This window comes from Limanda limanda, chromosome 15 (genome assembly GCF_963576545.1).
Source record: "Limanda limanda chromosome 15, fLimLim1.1, whole genome shotgun sequence".
Taxonomy (NCBI): Eukaryota; Metazoa; Chordata; class Actinopteri; order Pleuronectiformes; family Pleuronectidae; genus Limanda; species Limanda limanda.
The window spans coordinates 583,795-606,719 of NC_083650.1; the positions used below are offsets into that span (position 1 = coordinate 583,795).

At 45.0% G+C, this 22,925-nt stretch overlaps 1 protein-coding gene across 1 annotated transcript in view; it reads left to right on the plus strand.

The window, feature by feature from the left end:
* The first annotated feature begins 343 nt into the window (after nt 1-343).
* The window catches only part of LOC133020669 (heterogeneous nuclear ribonucleoprotein L-like), a 46,638-nt gene continuing 24,056 nt past the window's right edge, over nt 344-22,925 (plus strand). Inside the window, exons 1-6 of the mRNA XM_061087321.1 lie at nt 344-693; nt 7,646-7,764; nt 16,555-16,664; nt 17,096-17,223; nt 19,617-19,711; nt 19,799-19,895. Coding sequence (XP_060943304.1) covers nt 487-693; nt 7,646-7,764; nt 16,555-16,664; nt 17,096-17,223; nt 19,617-19,711; nt 19,799-19,895 — 756 coding nt within the window. The 5' untranslated portion in view covers nt 344-486. The remainder of the gene's footprint in view (nt 694-7,645; nt 7,765-16,554; nt 16,665-17,095; nt 17,224-19,616; nt 19,712-19,798; nt 19,896-22,925) is intronic.

A 22,925-nucleotide genomic window follows, 5' to 3' on the forward strand; every position in this document is an offset into this window, starting at 1 on the left:
TCGTGAACTTTAAATTAGAACTCTGTTCAGTGATCTTTCAGTAGGGTGGGCGTCTGTAATAAGGCCTAACAATATTCTGATGTGATAACAAGGTCAATTATCTGATAATATAACTGATAATTAACGGTTATTGTCTTGTTTTTTTCCCATGCCCAACATTTTAAGTGTCTCCTCCAATTTTATCTAGCCCTCCATTCCTTTATCTGCGTCCCCTCTCTGCGCACTCCTCTGCAGAGCGCACATCCACCCCGGCCAATCGCATGCCATACTTCCAAGGTAAAGGACCACACTGACCAATAAGAGAACAGCACGGGGTGGGATTAATCCACTCACACCTCTGCACAGTAAATCTGTGGTGTGGGAGAACGACAGCAAGGACGGGGACAGGTGCAATCAAACAGACACGAAGACACTGCATTTGACATGGACGCATCAGCCTGACCAGCTCCAGTCCCGTTTTCCAACAGGTCCACCGCACCCGCCAACATGTCGACGGTAGAAGGAACCGGCCAGGATGACGAAGGAGAGTATGGAAGGGCGGCAAAGCGGCTGAAAACGGAGGAGAGGGAGGAAGGGGAAGATGAGCTGGAGGAGGGGGAGGATTCGGACTCCGGTTCGCTGCCTGGTAACGCAGATTCCGTGGTGGAAACCCGGGCCCGGTGGAGCTGCATCGAATACGGAGCAGGACGGAGGGTAAGGAGTGCAACAATAGAATCTGGTGATACCCTGACGCACAGCATCTCGGACGCTGCTGTTTACTGCTACTGGCATTAAAGGGCTGAGCAAGCAACCTCCTCCCTGTCACGAGTTGCACACGCGTAATAATAACCATACTGTAACCATAACCATGACTACTTTTTGCCTGCCCTTATCCTTAAGATGGGGGTGGTCGTTCTCCCCCACTGCGCGTGCCATATTGTCCTCACGTAAGATATTGACCCCCAAATTCCCCCCTGATGGCTGTGCCGACAGTGTATTTGTGTTGTATATGGTTAAGTGCTGCACATAAATACTGAATGTGTGTGTGGACAGGTGAATGGCAATACGTAAAGCGCTTTGCGTGGTCAACAAAACTAGGACAACTTTACATAAAAAAGGATAATTTACCATTTACCATAAACCTAACCTTAAAGCATGTCTTCACTTCAAGGTAACTTGAATTTTGTCCCCATGGCAGACATGTCCCCTTCCTGTCCATACCATGAGTAATAAACAATCACACACACACTTTATCACTTCATGTTATTAAAATTGTTTATTTGTTGGGCCATGCCTCACCCCTCCACAAGATCTAATGGAAATCTGTTTCATCGTATTCAGTAATCTTGGAAATACACCTTTAAAAAAGGTTAAATTGAGAACCAAAAATTATTCAATGAGTTAAAGCAACAACAATTTCAGGTTGCACAAATAATTATTTCTTTATGAGTTCCCTGAAGAAAAAGTTAAATTGGGTGCTTTACAAAACCAAAAGAGGATCTTAAACTAAAATTCCCTCAGGGTTCAATAAATTATCTATCTTTCTATCTGTCTGTGTGTCTATTAGGGGTGTAAAGGTACACAAAAATCAGGGTTCGGTACTTACCTCGGTTTAGACTTATCTTTTATTTCTTTTAATTCAACCCTGGTTAACCCTGGGTAAGTAATTTTTAAAATAACAAAAGTAAAATAACAAAATAAACACTCTTATAAATAAATACATAAAAATTGTTTAAAAAAATAATGCACCATTCAGGTGCAGCATGTAAACAGTACTGTTATTGTATTGTATGATTATCATTATTAAATATATGTATTTTCATTTTTACCACCACTCAGTTTGCAGAGAGGTTTTGATGCTCTGCTGGCAATAACAATGTCTCCGCTGTGGAGAAGACTCCCTCTAGGAACAGAGGCTTATAAAGGGCTGGTGTGACTCGCTAGCTGAAATGCGGACGAGAGAACTTTGTTACAGCGCTCGATTACTTTCAGTGTGTGTTTGAAGCTGTATGTACTATGTCTATGGTTTGAACCCTGAATTCTCAGCAACAGAGAACTATCGCATGTCGGCTGCTATAAAAACACCTGTGTCGCTCGTTGTTGCTTTGACACTGTCTGAATTATTTTCAGGCGGCAGCTTTAATGCCCCAGAGAGCTGGGTTTGCACGGAACTCGTTTATTCCTTGTCCCACTAATGTTAGTGTTATTCCCAATATTAGTGGGATATCACTCTGGTGATGTTACGTCGGCTTCTGTACGATCCACTTGTCTATGTCCGTCGTCATTACAGAGACTTAAATGATGAAGGATGGTCTTCACACTCTTGTTTGTCTATTGTCACTATAACCGCGAGCTACAACACATCCGGTCCTTCGCTAAAGTTATCCCTCAGAATTTGAGGCACACACAAATAAGTACTGCACGTGTACTCACTGTATCCGTTCGGTACATGTGCGTACCGAACCTGAAAAGGCCCGTACCGGAAATTTTCGGTTCGGATACATGTACCGTTACACCCCTTCTATCTATCTATCTATCCATCTATCCATACATTCATCCATACATACATACATACATACATACATACATACATACATACATACATACATACATACATACATACATACATACATACATACATACATACATACATACATACATACATACATACATACATACATACATACATACATACATACTGTAACAGCCCCTGGCTTATCCAAGCATGACACAGAAAGTTCTGTACTGATGTCACAGCTCTTTATTCAATCAGCACTTCGTGGTGCCGTAAAAACACCGTAAAACTAGAACGACAGTAGGTACAACATAATTATTCAATAAAAGCCAAATACAACCGTTAAAATACATAAACAAACAAATAACCACGTGAGACAAGTTTGACGAGTTAATGTGACATACAGCGACTTACATACCGCGCTACCTGTAGCAAAGTTAATCAAACCAGCTTTCTTACCTCGTTCCGCTCGTCGAGGGGTGTTAAACTATGATCAATAGGTCCGTAAGGTTGGGAATTGCACTGATGAATGTGTGTGTGAATGGGTGAATGTAAAACTGTACTGTAAAGTGCTTTGAGTGGTCATCAAGACTAGAAACGCTATATAAATACAAAACCATTTACCAACCATAAACCGAATTCTTGTTCCTCCAAACCCTTCATGTTTTCAGAAATACAACAGCACATCAGTGATGAAAAGAAAATATTATAAATTATTTGAACAAATTAAATTGAAAAAGCAATTGAGTTTCATTTTTAAGATCCATCCATCTTCACAGTGATGACTTGCTCTCCAGGAGAGAATTGGTTCATGCATTCACTGGATCAGGTAAAATACAACTGAAAAAGTCTTACAAACTGCATTGTCTGAAAATGAGACTGAGTTGTTGAAAACAAAGTTTAAGCTTGTCGGCCTGCCCACTAGTAGTGGGGGAAAAAATCGATTCTGTTCAGTATCGCGATATATTTTTTAATACTTTATTTACAATTATATATGTAACAGCCCCTGGCTGGCAAAGCATGACGAGGAGAGTTTCAGAGTTTAAAAGATACCTAGTGTGTATGCGGAAAGGATGTTCTCCACTGCAAGAGATATAGTAACGGCCCAGCGGAGCACTTTAACATATGAGCAGGTTGACCAACTTTTTCTGAACAAAAATATAATATTCCCAAATGAATTTAACATTCTGGGTAACCATGCAACCAACTGGACTGGACTCTAGCAGTAAACATTTTTTTATTTTTCTCAATTTGATTGAAGCTCTAGGTTACTCTTATTTATATGATTATTCTCAGGTATATGTTACTCTATTATGTCTGCTTTATGTTACTGTATTGTATTTAAATAATTGTAAGTTATGTGCTGGGAGCTCAGCGTTCATGTGAGAGGTCTCCTATTCAGAAAATAATTACAAAGGTCCTGTGTCCTGAATGTTCAAGGACAAAGTTTTTGCACTACCCTTTCTTAGTTTTTGCACTTCAGTTAATGTGTAGAAGACAATGCTGTTCACAGAATTAAATGTGACATTTGAAGTGAGTTGAGCAGTCTTATTTTCCTCATTTTTTGTAATGCCTTTGAATAACATGGGGGACATGAATCGCAATATATCGCAGAATCGAATCGCAATACTTGCAGTATCGCAATATATCGCAGAATCGCAATACTATTGAATCGTGGCCCAAATATCGCAATACTATTGAATCGTCACATTTTTGCCAATTCCCACCCCAACTGCCCACACTGCTAGATACGTAGATCCTAGGGGAAACAAGTTGACTCTTTATAAATTAAAGTTTACGTTTTTTAAGCATCCTAAGATCCTCAAAAAAGCTTTTCCACAGCAAAGTAATCTCCACAAAAACAATATTTCTCCTGCACCTTGAGTGCTATGGACCGATCGATGGTGCTGGGGCTGGAGCAAATAAGGCAAATAGCCCCAGTCTCTATAGCATATATATTAAATACATGAATACACATTAAACAAAAAAATTACAACATGGAGAAGCTTGACAGTTAATCAACAGTAATCATGCGTACGCTCATTCAAGTGAACATGATTCACATGCTGTGCGCCATCAATGTAAACACAGAGCAGTCGACCACTGTGAATAAGCGACTCCCACCCCACACTACCTGTAGCAAAGGGAATTAAACCGCTTCGTACCTCATTCCACTCACCAATGGGTGTTAAAACAAGGATTCATGCAGTCTTCTTCTCAAATTCGTCTCTTTGTTTCGGGAATCGCCGTACAGCTGCTGTCCTACTGTTTCCACTGCTGCAATCCTCAAGACGCCGATGTGCAGCAGGTGTTGTGTGTTATATGTATCAAACTCAAACAGTAAGGCCCGATCCTATTTCACACCTACTCCTTACCCCTTAAGGCCGGCGCATGCTTCTGCGTTTTCACGGGAACGGAGACGCAAGAGCCCTTCCGGGCCCCTCACGGCCCTTCCTACGTCCTTACGTGCGTCGGCCAATTTTTCTAACTAGACGGCAAAGCCCCGCAAGCGTCACCCGGCCGCGAGGGCTGTGATTGGTCTGCTGACTACATCATTTCCGGAGTCGCATTTCCGGTTCATGCCCGGAAACCACGGAAGAGTAAGAAGAACGAATATGGACCAGATAGAAGAGAACTTGGCAGAAGAGATCCGACACTATGTCCACTAGTATAACCCGTCACTAACCGGCGGATTTTTCCCCCAGAAAAAGGCTCTGCGGAGCCGGCGTGGCGATGTAAATAAATCGCTCTTCTTCGTGCAACACACGAAGAAGAGCCGACTTCGACAAAAAACATTACTGCGCCTAGTGTTCTGGCGGGGAATTGCATGGCAACACGCGCAGCGGTTGGAGAACCATGAATGACAACGAGTCCTGCTTTACAGCTGCGGGCCCCTGACGACGCAGAAGCATGCGCCGGCCTTTAGCCCTTCCCCTTCGTTGTGTTGCCATAGTCTGTCCCAATTCTTGTTGGGACGGAGGTGTAGGGCCAAGGGTTAGGGCTGTACAGCCCTCTAAACTGAGATTTATCATACTCACGTAAAACCAAGGGCTACGAGAATCCCCGGCATGCTTGAAGAGAGACCAACAATTATAGTATTTTCTCCATTAATAAGGATTTGAAACTTACCATAATAATGTAATATCTTACTTTAATATAATTTAAATGTATAAGGGCATTTTTTTCGCAACAGGTGCATTGCATGATTCCTCATTTTCACATAATTTCAAGTCGCATCCCTCACATTTTAACATCCTTTGCATAGATGTGATTAGATTATTATCGTTTTGTTACTAGTAACAGCAAGCAATACCATTGGTTTATTTAAGATCTCAACAATGTTATTACAGTGAAAACACTTTTTGTCTTGTCTGTTTACATCAACGACTACTGATGACGTGTCAGGTTTTTGCCACGACTACTGATGATGTCACAGCTTCTTGAAGTGCTGTCCCAATATGAAGGGGAAGATTTCAACCACTACCTTATACAACCCTTATAGCTCCATTTCAAGTGGAAAGATAACCCTCGGAAACCAAGGTTAGGAGTAGGGAGAAGGGGTGAAATGGGATAAGGCTAAAGTCTTAAATTTACCTGGAATGAGTGATTTCTCATTCAATGACATCTGCCCCATCCGCAAAAGCTACAAACAATTATGAGGGGCGAGTCACCAAATTGAAGGACAACAAATTACAAATTGAAATAACAAAATACATACTTAGGAGAATGTCTATAACAAAATAAACCCAACACAAATAATAGAGCATCACGTAACCAAAATGCATAAACTTCAAAGTTAGTGGTCAGTTACAATGATAATTTTGCTTCTACACAGCATCTCTACTCAACCTACCTATAAGACAGGAATGTCCATACAATGAGCGTCATTTTCACTCATGCCATAAGTGCACAATTGGTGTGTTCTACAATGCAAAAGAAGTTACAATTAACATAGGTAACCCATTGCTTGATCTAGCACCAGCAGAAAACATGCAAGTGTAATATCACCTATTATTGCACCTATGTTGTCATCCATATCAGTGACGTACACTTTCCATTTACCTCATCCTTTTTCAGTCATTGATTGCCTCAATGTGGCAAGATCTGTTTTTTATAGTGACAGTGCAACCCACGGCTTACACAGCATTAACACCACTCTACTTACTGATGCTGGTAAAAGGTTCTTTATTCTTTGAAGCATTCATTATGCAAATTTAAATAAATAAATATAATGAACTCTTGAATAATTTTGCACAGGCTATATGTAACCAGCTCACTTAACAGGATAGAGTGGTTATGACTTAGATGACAAACTTAAAATCATGTATTTTAATTGATGGTGTTGGAATATGTTTCTGGATCCTGCGGTCACTTTAAAATTTGAGTCTTCTGTGTGCGCCACATCTTGTGTTGTACTGAGCGCGCACAAAATGTTGACCACTCATATGTTAAATGCAGCCCAAAATACTCTCCAGTAAATCAAACAAACTCTTTTTTTGAATTACTGGACAAGTTAACTTCATGTAGTGATCAGGTCCTAATAACTTGTGATGATTGTTGGTGTTGGTGTAAGTGAGTGCAGTTCAGCTGGAATGTGGAGGGAAGACACAGGAAATTTGAGCAAGGTACAAACCAACCGCTGCTTCTGCCCTGATCCTGAAGCAGCATTTTAGACTTAGTGAAGTGAGAAGATGGCGGATGTGGGTGTTCTGTAAGCTGCAGCACAGAGGAAGAGATGATATTTTCAGACTACACTGCTGGCTTTAAACATGGAGATAAGGAAGAAAACGATACTGTATAACACAGTCTACCCATTCCAGAAATGTTTGTGAAAGGCCCAGGGAAGAGCACACTCAAAGCATGAACTCACCTGAAAAACAAGTTGAAGCTGAAACTCATCTAGCATAGGTAACCAATACCTATAACCTGTAACCTTTTTCCTGCTATTGTATCGATAATTGTGAAAACCGTGAAACCGTGATATTTCCTCTGACAATAATCGTGACCCCTAAATTCAATATCATGACATACCTAACTAGGACTGTACCACTGTTCCAGGCACTCTATGCCAGAGACCTCTGTGTAGACACTGCAAGCTGCAGATCAGCCTGATGTGTAATGTGTGTAACTTTAGTTAACTGTGTGTTGCAGAATAATAGCGAGGACTCACATCGTATATCTCCCAGTCCTGTGGTCCATGTCAGAGGTCTCTGCGAGGCTGTTGTGGAAGCAGATCTGATAGATGCCCTTGAGAAGTTTGGAGCCATATGGTGAGACAACAACCAGCATTTGTGTCTGAGTGAGCAAGAGAGAAAGTTGTTTATGTTCATCCCATCTCAAACAATGTATCCTGTCTTTTAATTGTGGGTGTCTGGAACCTACGGTACATGATCCCTACCGTAGATTTGATGAGGACCCCTGTGGTAAAAATATCTGTTGTTGTTATTTTGTATTGCTAATTTCACTGTGACACTGATAACACTTCACTGGAATATTTTTCAACATGATGCCGTCGACAAAAATTCTGAGTGAGGACTAATGATAAACATTGTTATTAGGGCCCGAGCACCGAATGGTGAGAGGCCCTATTGAAACTGTAAGGATTATTATTTGTGACGACTGAGGTCTCGAGCGGGACCCCAGAGCAGAGTCAAAACAGAGCCAGAGGGGGTGGTGCGTTCAAGGAAGTTTATTGATGTAGGAGAGAACAGATAGGCAGGTCCGCGGACTCTCCGGGAGGTCTGCTGCGGGGGGGTAGACAGGTCGGCTGAGAACTCCGTGAGGACTTCAGTGTGGAGGTAGACAGGTCGGCTGAGAACTCCGTGAGGACTTCAGCGTGGAGGTAGACAGGTCGGCTGAGATCTCCGTGAGGTCGTCAGCGTGGATGTAGACGCGAGGGTCCAAGGTCTCAGTCCTGGTGAACAGAGGGAAGACACGGGAGTTAGCACAAGGGGTCTCATCCAGAGACAGGTTACGGAGCCGAGAACGAGTATCTACCACTGTAGCAACGGGGACGAACTGGCGATGATTCGCAGCACAGCCAGGGCAGATAAAGCCCGGAGATGATCAGTGCAGGTGCGCCTGGAGAGCCGGGTCATCACCGAGATGTGCTGCACCTGCGGGAAAAGGGAAACAAGAAGGGGAGGGGCACTGGAGGCACAGAGGAACTGTGACAGTACCCCCCCCTCAACGGACGCCTCCGGGCGTCCTACCAGGACGGTCAGGATGGGCCCGATAGAAGTCACGAAGGAGGGTCGCGTCCAGGATGAGCTGACGGGAGACCCAGGACCTCTCCTCCGGACCGTATCCCTCCCAGTCAACCAAATACTGGTACCCCCTGCCCCGTCTACGGACATCCAGGATGCTGGAGACTGTGTAAGCTGGATGGTTGTCGATGAGCCGGGTGGGTGGCGGGGGCTCGGCCGGAGGGCTCAACAGACAGGTGGAGACAGGCTTGATGAGGGAGGTGTGAAAAGTCGGATGAACATTAAGAGAGGCGGGAAGCTTGAGACGTACTGTGACCGGATTGATGACCTTCACCACCTCGTATGGGCCGACGTATCGGGGAGCCAATTTCTTTGACTCCACCTGGAGCGGAAGGTCCCGAGAGGACAGCCATACCTTTTGTCCAGGCGTGTACGTGGGGGCAGCAGTACGACGGCGGTTGGCAATCCTCTCATTCCTGGCTAATGTGCGAACCAATGCAGCACGAGCCTCCCTCCAGACTCTCCGGCAGCGGCGTAGATGGAGTTGAATGGAGGGGACGGCCACGTCCTCCTCCTGTGAGGGAAACAGGGGGGGTTGAAAACCATACATAACCGTGAATGGGGTCATACCTGTGGCCGAACTGGTGAGGGAGTTGTGGGCGTACTCGACCCAGGCCAGGTGAGCACTCCAGGATGAGGGATGACGTGCAGAAACACAGCGGAGGGCTGATTCCAAATCCTGGTTCGCTCGCTCGGTCTGTCCGTTAGTCTGGGGGTGATAACCCGAGGACAGGCTGACCGATGCCCCCAAAGCCCGGCAGAATGCTTTCCACACCTGAGAGGTAAACTGGGGTCCACGGTCGGAGACAATGTCCAGGGGCAGACCGTGCAACCGGAACACATGCTGGGTGAGGAGATCAGCTGTCTCGAGGGCAGAAGGGAGTTTGGGGAGAGGAACAAAATGTACGCCCTTAGAGAAGCGATCCTCTATGGTGAGTATGGTAGTATTACCTGCGGACAGGGGGAGCCCTGTGACAAAATCCACAGCGATGTGGGACCATGGACGGCTGGGGATGGGGAGTGGTCTGAGGAGTCCAGAGGAAGGTTGATGAGAGGCCTTTCCACGGGCGCAGACAGAGCAGGCAGCGACGAAAGCCTGGACATCCTGAGCCATGTTGGTCCACCAGAAGCGCCGTCGGATGAACTCCAGCGTTCGCTGGTTCCCAGGATGGCAGACTAGTTTGGATGCATGTCCCCATACCAGCACTTGGGATCTGAGGGGGACCGGGACATAAAGGCGATTAGGAGGACCGTTACCTGGGCCGGGATCCGAGAGCTGGGCCTCCTTGACCCGGGACTCCACCTCCCAAAAGGCTGCTGCCACGATGCACGATGGTGGAAGGATGGTCTCAGGAGACTGACAGGGGGTCACGGGGGCCATCTGCCGGGAGAGGGCGTCTGGCTTGATGTTGCGGGAACCAGGTCTGAAAGTTAATGTAAAGTCAAAACGTCCCAAGAACAGAGCCCACCTAGCCTGTCGTGGGTTAAGTCTTTTGGCTGACTGGAGGTAGGACAGGTTCTTGTGATCTGTCCAAACGATGAACGGGTGCTCAACTCCCTCCAGCCAGTGGCGCCACTCTCCCAGCGCCAACACGACGGCCAGCAACTCCCGGTTACCGACATCATAATTCTGCTCGGCGGGAGAGAAACGGTGAGAGTAGAAGGCACAAGGGTGCCACTTACCGTCCCCTGGGGAACGTTGGGAGAGGACAGCCCCGGCCCCAAAGTCTGAAGCATCCACCTCCACCACGAACTGCAGGGACGGATCCGGGTAAACCAGTACAGGTGCGGTGGAGAACAGCGTCTTGAGCTCCACAAACGCTCTCTCCGCACTAGGGGACCAGGTAAAAGGGACTTTAGAGGAGGTGAGTGGTGTGGCTACCTTACTGTAGTTCCGTATGAAGCGACGGTAGAAATTCGAGAATCCCAGAAAGCACTGCAGCTGTTTTCTGGTCTCGGGAGTCGGCCACTTGGTCACAGCCTGAACTTTAGCCGGGTCCGTCCGAAGCTGACCCTTCTCCACGATATATCCCAGGAAAGGAACAGATTCAGCATGGAACATACATTTCTCAGCCTTAACAAACAGTTTATTCTCTAAAAGTCTCTGCAGCACCAACCTGACGTGTTCTCTGTGCTCCTGTAGGTTCCGTGAGAATATGAGAATGTCGTCTAAATAAACGAAAACAATGCGATTGAGCATATCACGGAGAACATCGTTTACCAGGTTTTGGAACACTGCAGGGGCATTGGTGAGTCCGAAAGGCATCACCCAATACTCAAAGTGTCCTAGCGGGGTGTTGAAAGAAGTTTTCCATTCATCTCCCTGTTTGATCCGCACCAGGTGGTAGGCGTTGCGGAGATCCAGTTTGGAGAACACAGCAGCCTCATGTAATGGGCCGAAAGCAGCGTCAATCAGGGGGAGTGGATACTTGTTTCTAACAGTGATGTTGTTAAGCCCGCGGAAGTCTATACAAGGCCGTAGGGAGCCATCTTTCTTTTTAACGAAGAAGAAACCTGCTCCCACCGGGGATGAAGAGGGTGTGATGAGTCCTCCTGCGAGTGCGTCCTGGATGTATCTCTCCATCGTCTCTCTCTCGGGCTTGGATATATTGTAAAGTCTGCTGGAGGGAAGTGTGTATCCTGGAACGAGAGTAATGGCACAATCATAAGGACGGTGAGGGGGTAGAGTAAGGGCCTTGTCTTTACTAAACACCTCCTGGAGGTCGTGGTACTCAGGGGGAACCAGAGATAGGTCTGGAGGTGGAGGAGGAGGAGACGGAGGAAGAGTAGATGACGGGCTGGCTGAACGAAGGCAGTTGGCGTGGCAATTTGTACTCCATCCGATCACCACGCCTCTCCTCCAGTCAACGTGGGGATTGTGGAGCTGTAACCAGGGCTGACCCAGAACCAGGGGAGAATGAGGAGAGGAGATCACCAGGAATTGGATGATCTCCCGGTGATTACCTGATGCCACCAAGGTGAGGGGTTTAGTTTGATGGGTTATCCTGGCCAGGTGTCGACCATCCAGGGCACTCACCTCTCTAGGTTGAGGGAGGGGAGTAAGAGGAATGTTGCTCTGAGAGACCAGGTCCGTGTCAATGAAGTTTTCATCCGAACCGGAATCCAAAAGAGCCTTGAGGGGAAGTGACAACTCATTAGTCAATAGTCTTGCCTCTAATAATGTTCTGGAGGGAGTTAGAGACGTGGAGGACTGAGTGTGGCTCACTAGGATTCCCCCCTCCCCTAGTGAGCCCCCTCGTTTGACCGTTGGCGGCAGGAGGAGAGAGTGTGGCCGGGCTGACCACAGTACAGGCAAAGCCGCTCCCGGAAACGCCGCTCTCTCTCAATAGCCGTGAGCCGGGCCCTCCCAACCTGCATGGGCTCCTCCGTGGCCTCCCTGGAGGAGGAGCTGGAAGCAGGATATGGTGGAGGTGAACTGAATAAGGTGCGGGGTAGTGAAGCCGGGGTCTGCTGGCGCCCTGCTCGCTCTCGCTCTCTCTATCTAAGGCGGTTATCTAGTCTGATGGCTAGAGAAATTAAATCATCAAGGGATTCAGAGTCATTTTTAGCTGCTAACTCATCTTTAATGTTATCCCCTAGACCGTGCGAAAACATACTCTGCAGCGCGAGCGAATCCCAACCGCTCTCCGCAGCGAGAATGCGAAACTCCACAGCGTAATCCGCCACCGAGCGTGTCCCCTGTCGGAGCGAAAGCAAGCGATTGGCTGCCTCCTTGCCCCGAACTGGGTGGTCAAAAACCTTTTTCATTTCTGCTTGAAGCTGATCAAATGAAAAATTGAATCGTGAGTCTCGATCCCACAGCGCCGTGGCCCACTGCGCAGCCCGACCCGAGAGGAGACTCACAACAAAAGCTATCTTAACATGGTCATTACTATACATACGGGGCTGATTATCAAACACAAGAGAGCACTGGAGCAGAAAGCGCCGACAAGACCCCAACTCACCGGAGTAACGTTCTGGTGTGGGGATGTGAGGATCCCGGGTGGAAACCCCCGGAGGTTCCGAATGCGTCGGAGCTGATGGTTCCCCCGAGACACGGCCGGAGGAGGGATTAAGCTGCTCGTTAAGCTGCGTCAGCAGGACTCCAACGGCGTTCACAGAGGCTACCAGCCCGTTGAGCGTCTGGTCGTGTTGTCCGAGCAGGCTCCCTTGCATTGTGATGGCGTGGCGAAGTTCCTTCGACTCTGCGGGGTCCATGGTTTGTTGGCCAGTTCGTTCTGTGACGACTGAGGTCTCGAGCGGGACCCCAGAGCAGAGTCAAAACAGAGCCAGAGGGGGTGGTGCGTTCAAGGAAGTTTATTGATGTAGGAGAGAACAGATAGGCAGGTCCGCGGACTCTCCGGGAGGTCTTCTGCGGGGGGGTAGACAGGTCGGCTGAGAACTCCGTGAGGACTTCAGCGTGGAGGTAGACAGGTCGGCTGAGAACTCCGTGAGGACTTCAGCGTGGAGGTAGACAGGTCGGCTGAGATCTCCGTGAGGTCGTCAGCGTGGATGTAGACGCGAGGGTCCATGGTCTCAGTCCTGGTGAACAGAGGGAAGACACGGGAGTTAGCACAAGGGGTCTCATCCAGAGACAGGTTACGGAGCCGAGAACGAGTATCTACCACTGTAGCAACGGGGACGAACTGGCGATGACTCGCAGCACAGCCAGGGCAGATAAAGCCCGGAGATGATCAGTGCAGGTGCGCCTGGAGAGCCGGGTCATCACCGAGATGTGCTGCACCTGCGGGAAAAGGGAAACAAGAAGGGGAGGGGCACTGGAGGCACAGAGGAACTGTGACAATTATTATTATTGTCACTATCCTAAATTTGCTTTTTGAGGGCTTTCCAATGCTCAAAAAGTTGCTAAACTTTGCAGTTTATTAGAACGTGGTGAAAATAACAGTATTCTGGAGTATTTGGAAATGGGCGTGGCAAAATGGCTCAACAGCGCCCCCTGGAACCCAGCCGCTAGGTTTCCACATAACCGGTTTTCACCAAAATCGGGCGAGAGGTGTATCGTGACTAATGATGAAAAAAAGCCTCTTAGAGCATTATGAAAAACGCAACAGGAAGCCCGCCATTTTCTATTTAGTGGCCATTTTGACCATATTCACCATTTTTACTTTGACATACTTGTCCCAGGGCTTTCATCGGATCAACTTCAAATTCAGATGAGTGTCATCACAACAAGATGGAGATAAAAAAGGATTTAGGGATTTGTCCTTCGTCACACCGTGTAACCGTGGCGTGGCGTCAAAGTTCATCAACTCGCCGCGAAACACGAAATTGCTGTAACTTCAGTGTTCATGGTTCCATCTCACTCAAACTACATGTGTGTGTTAACATCCCCCCCCTGAAGATATTCATATGGTTTTAAGAAATGGGCGTGGCAAAAAAACTGACTAGCGCCCCCTAAAGGGCAGCCCCGACACTTCGATTGGCCGTCATGTACAAAAAATGATTAGGGCATGTGTCTTTTCATTACAAACAAAAAAGTCTCTTGGATCAATGTGTTAGATCAAACAGGAAGTCAGCCATTTTGAATTTAGTGGCCATTTTGACCATATTCACCATTTTTACTTTGATGTACTTGTCCCAGGGCTTTCATCAGTTCAACTTTAAATTCAGATGACTGTCATCACAACAAGATGGAGATAAAAAATGATTTAGGGATTGATATTTCGTCACACCGTGTGACCGTGGCGTTGCGTCAAAGTTCATCAACTCGCCGTGAAACACGAAATGCTGTTACTTCAGTGTTCATAGTTCTATCTCACTCAAACTACATGTGTGTATCAACAGCCCCCCCCCCCCCCCCCCTGAAGATCTTCATATGGTTTCAAGGCCGTGTGACCGTGGCGTCGAAGTTTGATTACACGCCATCAAAACACGTTGTTCTGTAGCTCGGACATATATTGTCCAATTAAGTCCAAACTAGACATGTAAGACTAGAGTCCCGGCCTGATGACAGCTACACAGAAATCATTACTTTAAATCACAGCGCCCCCTGGTGGCTACAGGAAGTGAAGCGTTTATTGTCCAATTGAGTCCAAACTAGACATGTAAGACTAGAGTCCCAGCCTGATGACATCTACACAGAAATCATGACTTTAAATCACAGCGCCCCCTGGTGGCTACAGGAAGTGAAGCGTTTATTGTCCAATTGAGTCCAAACTAGACATGTAAGACTAGTGTCCCAGCCTGATGACATCTACACAGAAATCATGACTTTAAATCACAGCGCCCCCTGGTGGCTACAGGAAGTGAAGCTTTTATCCTTGCCACAGAGAGGAAAACGCATCCAACGCGGAGACGTGCGCTTGGTCATCGACCGCTCTCTCCCCCGACCGCAACAGGCTTCAACGTGCAGGTGCTCGGGCCCGCAAGTGCTACAACGTAGCCCTAGTCTGGATATGAAATTATTTATATTTGGGATATGAGATATTGTACAGCCCTAACCTGGGTTACAGCTGAGTTAGTCATCAGCTAAAATCTGTTGGTTTAGCTTTTTTTCCAATATTCTTACATAAAGAATGCTGAAATATTTAAACTTTTTTAAGAGAAATTTATGAACAGGTGCAAATGTATATAGAAGACGCACCAAGTAAAAAAAAGAGAAACACAGTGATACTGCAGTTTTAACTCGAAATGACTCCTTCGCCATTATTAACACTCCCTGCAGTATTCATTAACCTCTCACTCTCCTGAAGGGAGCTTCAGAGAAAAGCATACAGGGAAAGACACACATACAAACACATACATGCATACACACAGAGGTTCTTTAAAGGCCTGTTCACTCACATTATTTCATCTTTCATTATTCTCTTTTATTACCTTACTGTGGTAGGTGAGGCTAATTCCCTTTGTTCAATGTTTAGAGCAGCATAAAAACGAATAATAGCTATCGAGATCTGAGAAGAATTGAGAACTAAGTAGTGATGCACCGGTAATAAACTTGACTTTCGCCGATGGCATTGGCCGATGTTCATTGGTATTGTAACGTCCCCACCTCACAGACAACAGGGAACTTCTTCTCTTATTTGTAACTTTATTTGTCAACACGAACATGTCACACTCCTTGTTCCTTCTCCGACACTCCTCACATCAACAACCGTCTTCGACACTTCCTTCCTCATTCACCCCTGACCCCCAACAAACCAGCCAATGAGAACCTGTCATCCCACACAACCCCACCCCAATGGTCTAGAACTGTCACATGCCCCACCCCGACCTGTTCACTGACCCTCAGGGCATCTCAATACTCCTTTAACACGGTGTCTTAACTGAACATTAGTCATAACAAAACATAAGCATAAACCAAGTCCTCAAAACAGGTCAATCTGAGGAGGGCTGTTTTAGACAGGGTAAAAAGGATGCTGTTTTAAATGATCCTTGTGGTATTTTGAGCCAAATATGTTAAAGACATTTCATTAAGACCCCAAGGAACCATATCAACTTGTGGTAAAATGGCCATTATATGTCTCCTTTAAATAAAGTTTAGCTAAACTAAAGATTGTTTCATAAATCTGATTGAATTTGTGCTCATTAAAATATAAGAGTGATAAAGGGCTGAAATAATTTAAAATAGTGCTTTTTAAATAATGATTTAATTATTTTCCTGGCACAAAAGGGTGAATGAATAACAACAAAAACAAAATAAGCAAGTATCGGTATCGGCTAGATTGCAGTATGTCTTGCAGAGGTGGAGTTTAGTGAAATTCCATTAGGTGGAAAAGATTTGAATGAACAATATGTGTATATCCTGTTATCCATGTTTGTGTGTGTTCTCAGTTATGTGATGATGATGCCGTTCAAGCGTCAGGCCCTGGTGGAGTTCTCTGCAGTGGAGAGTGCTGATCGCTGTGTGTCGTGTGGAGCCAAGGAGCCTGTATACATCGCAGGTTTGATTCTCATTCATTTGTGAATGCAATATCTTTGAAACGACTTCAGAGAATTCACTCACATTTGCAAATCTTTGAGTTCAAACTTTCACTTGAACTCAAAGATGATCTGATTCGATTTTGGTGCCTGGAAGTCACAGGTCAAAAGGTCAATGTCACAATGACATCATGATACTGTGCTTAAGTTGTCAATGGTTAAGGTAACAGTGACCTTTCTATTAAAAAAATAAACTGCTCTGTTTGGTGGAGGCATTCAACCGTAGTGTGGTAATCCTGGTTCACTGTTGAAATTGCAAAAGTTCATGTGGACACAATCCTCTATTTCAAGGAGAGCCCACAGGCTTTCATTGTTCAAACTTGCTGACAAGACTGATTACTTACTGTACATGTGCTAATATGTAGCTTCCTGTTTATGTTCATATGTTCATCAGGCCAACAAGCATACTTTAATTACTCCACATCCAAGAGAATCACCAGGCCGACCAATGCTGACAACCCCAACAGTGGCAACAAGGTCCTCCTGTTGTCCATACAGAATCCCCTCTACCCCATAACCACGGTAAACACACACTTGTGGACTTTTTTCTCTCATGTCATTATTAGATATTTAGACATTTGTGGTGATAGCGGTTTTACAATCTTAACCCCTACAATAACAATTGAGGATACACTGCATCATAACAATGATAATGTAACTTTTACAATAAATATCAAAGGAAAAGGGACATTCTCAAGTCCCCTGTGTAATTCAGGAGGCTGGTAATCCTGCTGTGGGATGGCGGGGGTTTTCAAGCCAGTCTCTGTAAAGTCATGCCTAGTCTCAGGATTGTGGTGTTGGCGAAGAGAACAACCAACAGATCAATTATGGATCCTGCAGAAAGAGCCACCTTGTAGCTCTGACTAAAGAGGGAGGCCCTGGGGTCAACTGCTGCTGGGATGCGAGCTCGGGTCTGATCACCCATTGCTGGGTTGCCTGCGAAAGGATGTATGATGTTTGAGAAAACCGGAAACACTCAAGGACCCCAGGATACATCATTAATAATGCAACCACAGCATCCAAAGTATGTATTATTGTATATTAACCACAAGGGTACACATAAATAGAAATCAATTGTACAATACAAAATGTATTAATTGCTTCGAATTTATTTTATACAGATAGACTAGACCGTATCATTTGATATTTTAATGGTAAATATAAAGTGGAATTATAAAAAGAAATACCAATGAAATATTAGGCATCATCTAGTACAGGGGTTTTCAACTGGTTTTGTCCCAGGGACCACCATTCTGACTAGAAAGTAATCCGCGGCCCACTGATGTGCCTATGCACGCGCGTGCCTACGTGTGTGTGTGCGTGCGTGCATGTGAATAGAAGGAAGTCTTAACATTTGGTTTTCCATGTTGGTTTTATTTAAAAACCTCAAACAAATTTAGATATATCTACTTAAAAACCTCAAACAAATCAAGAAATTCCTGTGTAAAAAACAACAAAAACGGTTGATTTTCAGTGTTTATGAATTGAAAACCAAATTAAAATGCAGTTTGTAGTTGTACTACATCTCAGAACCATATGAACATCAATATATAACATTCATCACTTAAATGTACAGACATGTAGCTGACATGTTGAGAGAACATTAAAATAACGGTGATCAATAACAATCAACATAAACTGGGGCTACAACTGAAGAGGGAAGAAGACAAAGTAATGCAGAATATGTCACAAATGATAATCATACAATATCACACAAACAATTGAGGCCTTCTTAAGTTTAACCTCATGATCACCAGCAGCAAATCCCACTGCTAGTGTTGAGGGGGGAGGGTGGTGGGTGAGTAGTACTTCTGTGTGTGTGTGTGGAGAGAGGGGAGACCTATCAGTAGGGCTGCTCAATTAATCGAAATTTAATCGTGATTTCGATTAAATTTCTCCAAACTACTATAATCGAGTTGAAACGATTATTTGGCATTTTTTTCGAAAGAGACGTGCATGCGCATTCAGTCCTTCCCCCAAAGCATGACTGGCACTCACTCTCAAGCAGCTGTGAAGGGAAGGAGGCGAGTTGTGTGTGTCGGGACCGGCGATGTTTAAAAAACGGCGCAAGTGGAAAATGGCAGAGGGAGGGCAGTCCCCGTTTGATCAACAAAAAGGGGAGAAAAAGTTATCTTGTATGGGAGCACTTCGGATTCGAAGAATCTGACGAGCAGCAGCACCACACAATGTAGCGGCTGCGCGGCGTAGCGTCCAGTCTTAAGCACGCAGCCGCCTGGCTGTTCACACAGGACCCGCGCCGGTCAGCCCGCGATTCTCCTGTTGTTGTTGTATTGAACTCGTTCAATGTCGGGGTTCGGGGGTTAAGGATGATGGTCCTCATAGAATTTCCTTAACTATTTTCTTCTCCTATTGGCCTCTCCCTTAGGCTTTTTCCATGAAAAGTTTTGGCCTTGACCCAGTAAAATAAGACAAAAAGCTCATTAAATATAGCAATTTGGTCAATAAACGAACATTAATACATTCGTTGACAAGTAATTTATCAACATATAAATAAACATAAGTACTTGTTTAACCCTGAACTTCATTACCCACCCTTTCAACATAAGTGTCATGCTGCAGCGTGTGAAATATCCCAATTGACTTACATTAAGGGGCTTGTTACGAGGTTATGTTTTCCTCAGTGTTTTCTGTTTGCAGGATTATGCAAAAATGCTGAATCGATTTCATTAAAATTTTGTGGAGGGGTGAGGCATGACCCAAGGAAAAGCCCACTGAATGTGGAACTGGATGAAAAGAAATTTTTTTTTTCACTTTCTTAACATGGCGAAATAAGTAGATAGCCTTGGCGGATGCTACCTTTCCGTCATACATGTTAAGAAGACGCAGTGCAGCTTTGGACACTTTCAGATTGTGGAGAATATTGAATTTTGTTCTTTTTTTCCATTTTGGTCCAGGATGTTCTGTACACTGTGTGTAATCCTATTGGCAGTGTGCTTAGGATCGTTATCTTTAAACGGAACGGAATCCAGGCCATGGTGGAATATCCTTTGTGAAATTGCAAATGCGTGTCTTTACATTCTGTGTAGATTTGTGTGTTGGAATGTGTCGTTTCCTCTCCTTAATGCTACTCTGCCAGGTTTGAGTCAGTTCAGTGTGCTCAGAAGGCCAAAGCTGCACTGAATGGAGCTGACATCTACGCTGGTTGCTGTACACTCAAGATTGAATATGCAAGGGTAAGAAATGCAAAACAAATGAATAGTCATAAAACTGATGTATTCTCTGATGTTGATATTGACAATAATGTTTCTCATCAAGATTTATCTCAATTGACTGAAAAATTATAACAACAATATGCATATAATGTATATAATGTATAATTTTACAAATTTTGAACCCTAGATGCTGAGGTTCAAATAGTAATGGACCAGTGCATCTGAACTTCCAGAGATAACAAAGAATCAATTATAAACAAGTGCCTCTTGTGTCTGCCCAAGAACATTAATAAAGCACAGTATAACCACTAAAACATTCTGTAAATATCACTTAACATGGACCTCTCATCAGTAACACGAGTGATACACAATGACCCTTATGATAACTCAGCAAAGGGAAACAAGGCACACAAAATAAAATAGTTTCTCTTTTGTTAACAGCCTGCACAGGACTAGTACAGAGAAGAATGAGAGAGAGAGAGAGAGAGAGAGAGAGAGAGAGAGAGAGAGAGGTGCGCCGTGCGTAGAGGCGTGCGGCGCCTACCTCCGCTGCTCAAGTAACGAGACAGTTTGGAGAATGTAAGAAGTAGAAAGTACAGCTATTTGTGCTCAAATGTAACGAGTAAAAGTAAAAAGTCGTCAGGAAAATAAATATTCAAGTAATGTACAGATATGTGAAAAATCTACTTAAGTACAGTAACAAAGTATTTCTACTTCGTTACTTTCCACCACTGGGTATACAATGCTAATAGACAAGATGTGATTTTCCGGAGTGACTGGGGGGGTTTGTCTCATATACAATACATAATACAAATCTGAGTAAATCGCTGCAACATGAGAGAAACAACATACAAATCAGAAATTGGGTCGAAAGAGAGAATTTGTTCAGAGAGCTGTCTGTACACCCAACAGCCGAGTGTGAAAGAGGATTCAGTGCCATGAACAATACATAATGTTGATTTGAACCACCACAAAATGACTGACATTTTTTTCTTAAATTGGTCAAATCTTTCTACGTAGCTTTGTGTATTAATTAACGCTACTTATGCCGGGTTTACCCCGGGCGCGCCATGCGACGCGCCATGCCTTAAATAACAGCTGACTCCCATCCACTCCCATGCTAATCCTTTGTGCCGGTCCCACCAGAGGCTGAAGCCTCGCGCTGCGTTAAGGCTGCCTTGACGCAAGCATATCGCTCCGGGAAACACAGTGAAAAATGATTTTAAACGATATTGATGACATATTTTATGATGTAATTGATCAAATATGCATCCCATAGTTTGTATTCCCCTTCTGTTGTCTACGTACTCTCCCCATAAGCTTGAGTGGAGAATACGTAATTTACCCTCGACACCCGACATTGAACGGAGCAAACAGCAGAGAAGTTCTTGAAGATGGATGACATTACATTAATAATTGAAGTGGAAAAGTACAGTGAGCTGTATGATCCTCGGCACATGTTGTATAAAGACAACATTAAAAAGGACAAATGCTGGGACGCCGATGCAGTTAATGACAAATATCAGCTGTATGTGTGATCACGGAGAGGAATCGCAGGATGACCGCCGCGGAGTTAAGGGTGTCCGGTGTGACCAGCCAAGCGCCGGCGCGCTAGGGATTAGCGCTTACGCGTCGCTTCAGCGTCCGGTGTAAACCCGGCGTTACTTATTTTGTTTGGGCCATTTTCTTGGACTGCTTCAAGTGATTAATGAGACTCAGCTGCAGGTACGCAAGGAACCTGCAGAGTAGAAATCATGCCCAAGACCAATCAGAACATGAATTCACACACTCTCTTAACAGAGGAGGGAGGAGCAGCCAGGGAACAGACAATGACACACACAAGGTCCCCTCACCCTGCTCAGCATCATTTAGAGCAAACAACAAAGGCTAATTACATGAGGGAGAGAGAATTCGGACCACGGCTGTAACAAGAGTGACAACAATACCCTCCCTATGCAGGCATGCAGGGTAAAAATAGTTAGAAGATATTTTTAGTAAACCCGGGCTTGTTTAATATATGCTGCTCAATATACTTTACCGGGTGAATTAGTGCATTTTTTTCTGAAGACCGATGATGTTTTAAGCAGTATAATTCTCAATACCAGATGCTTGAGGGAGAACACACTGATGAGTTGTACAAAAAGTTGAACATTTTCATTGCCATCAAGAATTCTGAGCTGTACTTGCATTATTATTATCTCACCAAGTCACACTCGCCACATACCATTAGTCTGCGGAGCTACGAGCAAGAGCTAGCTGGACATATAGTCTAAACCCTGGCTTGTCTCACCAAACCATTGCTTTTTATCCAAGAAAGTGAGAGATCCTTTTGGCAGAGATATTTTATCTATATGGTCCAGACTGAGACAATTTTCCAAATCTGTGGAGTGCGACTAAAATTTTTCCTTTGTTTAACCGGTGCGCCTAAAATTTAGTTGGTGTGTCTACATATATTTCAACAAGGCTTTTCACCTCTGTCATCTCTCCTCGGCAGAGTTTACACTCACACACAAAGGCCCCGCCCCCACTCACTTACTCTGGGAAAAACAGACAGTGAAGCAGTGATGACAGAGGAGGGGCTATAAATGAGGCGGGATATGTCAAACATTGGCGACAAAAGTTTGTACAGTGACGTGTCAGAGTCTGTCTGGGTGTGATCCCTCAACTATCCTGCTGACCTGTCCTCACTTTACCTGGGCGTATCCAGTGCTAATGGTCCGGGGGTGTGAGAGATCAGATGTTTCTTCAGCTTTACATGCTGCCTTCTCATCCACATCAGGAAGTCTGATCCACCTGCAGATACAGTCAGGCATGCTAAGCTGTTAGAGCATATCTTAAAGCAGAGCAGATATAATATTGTTGAATGCAGAGCTGAAGAGCACAAACAGGATCCTAGCCTAAGTTCCTGGGGAGTCCAGGTGGTAGAGGATGAAGTGGAGAGCCATGTTATCGCATCATCTACAGATATGTTGGCTCTGTATGTGAACTGTAGAGAGTCTAGGAGGGGGTTGGTGACGTCCTTGAGGTGGGACAGAACAAGGCGTTCAAAAG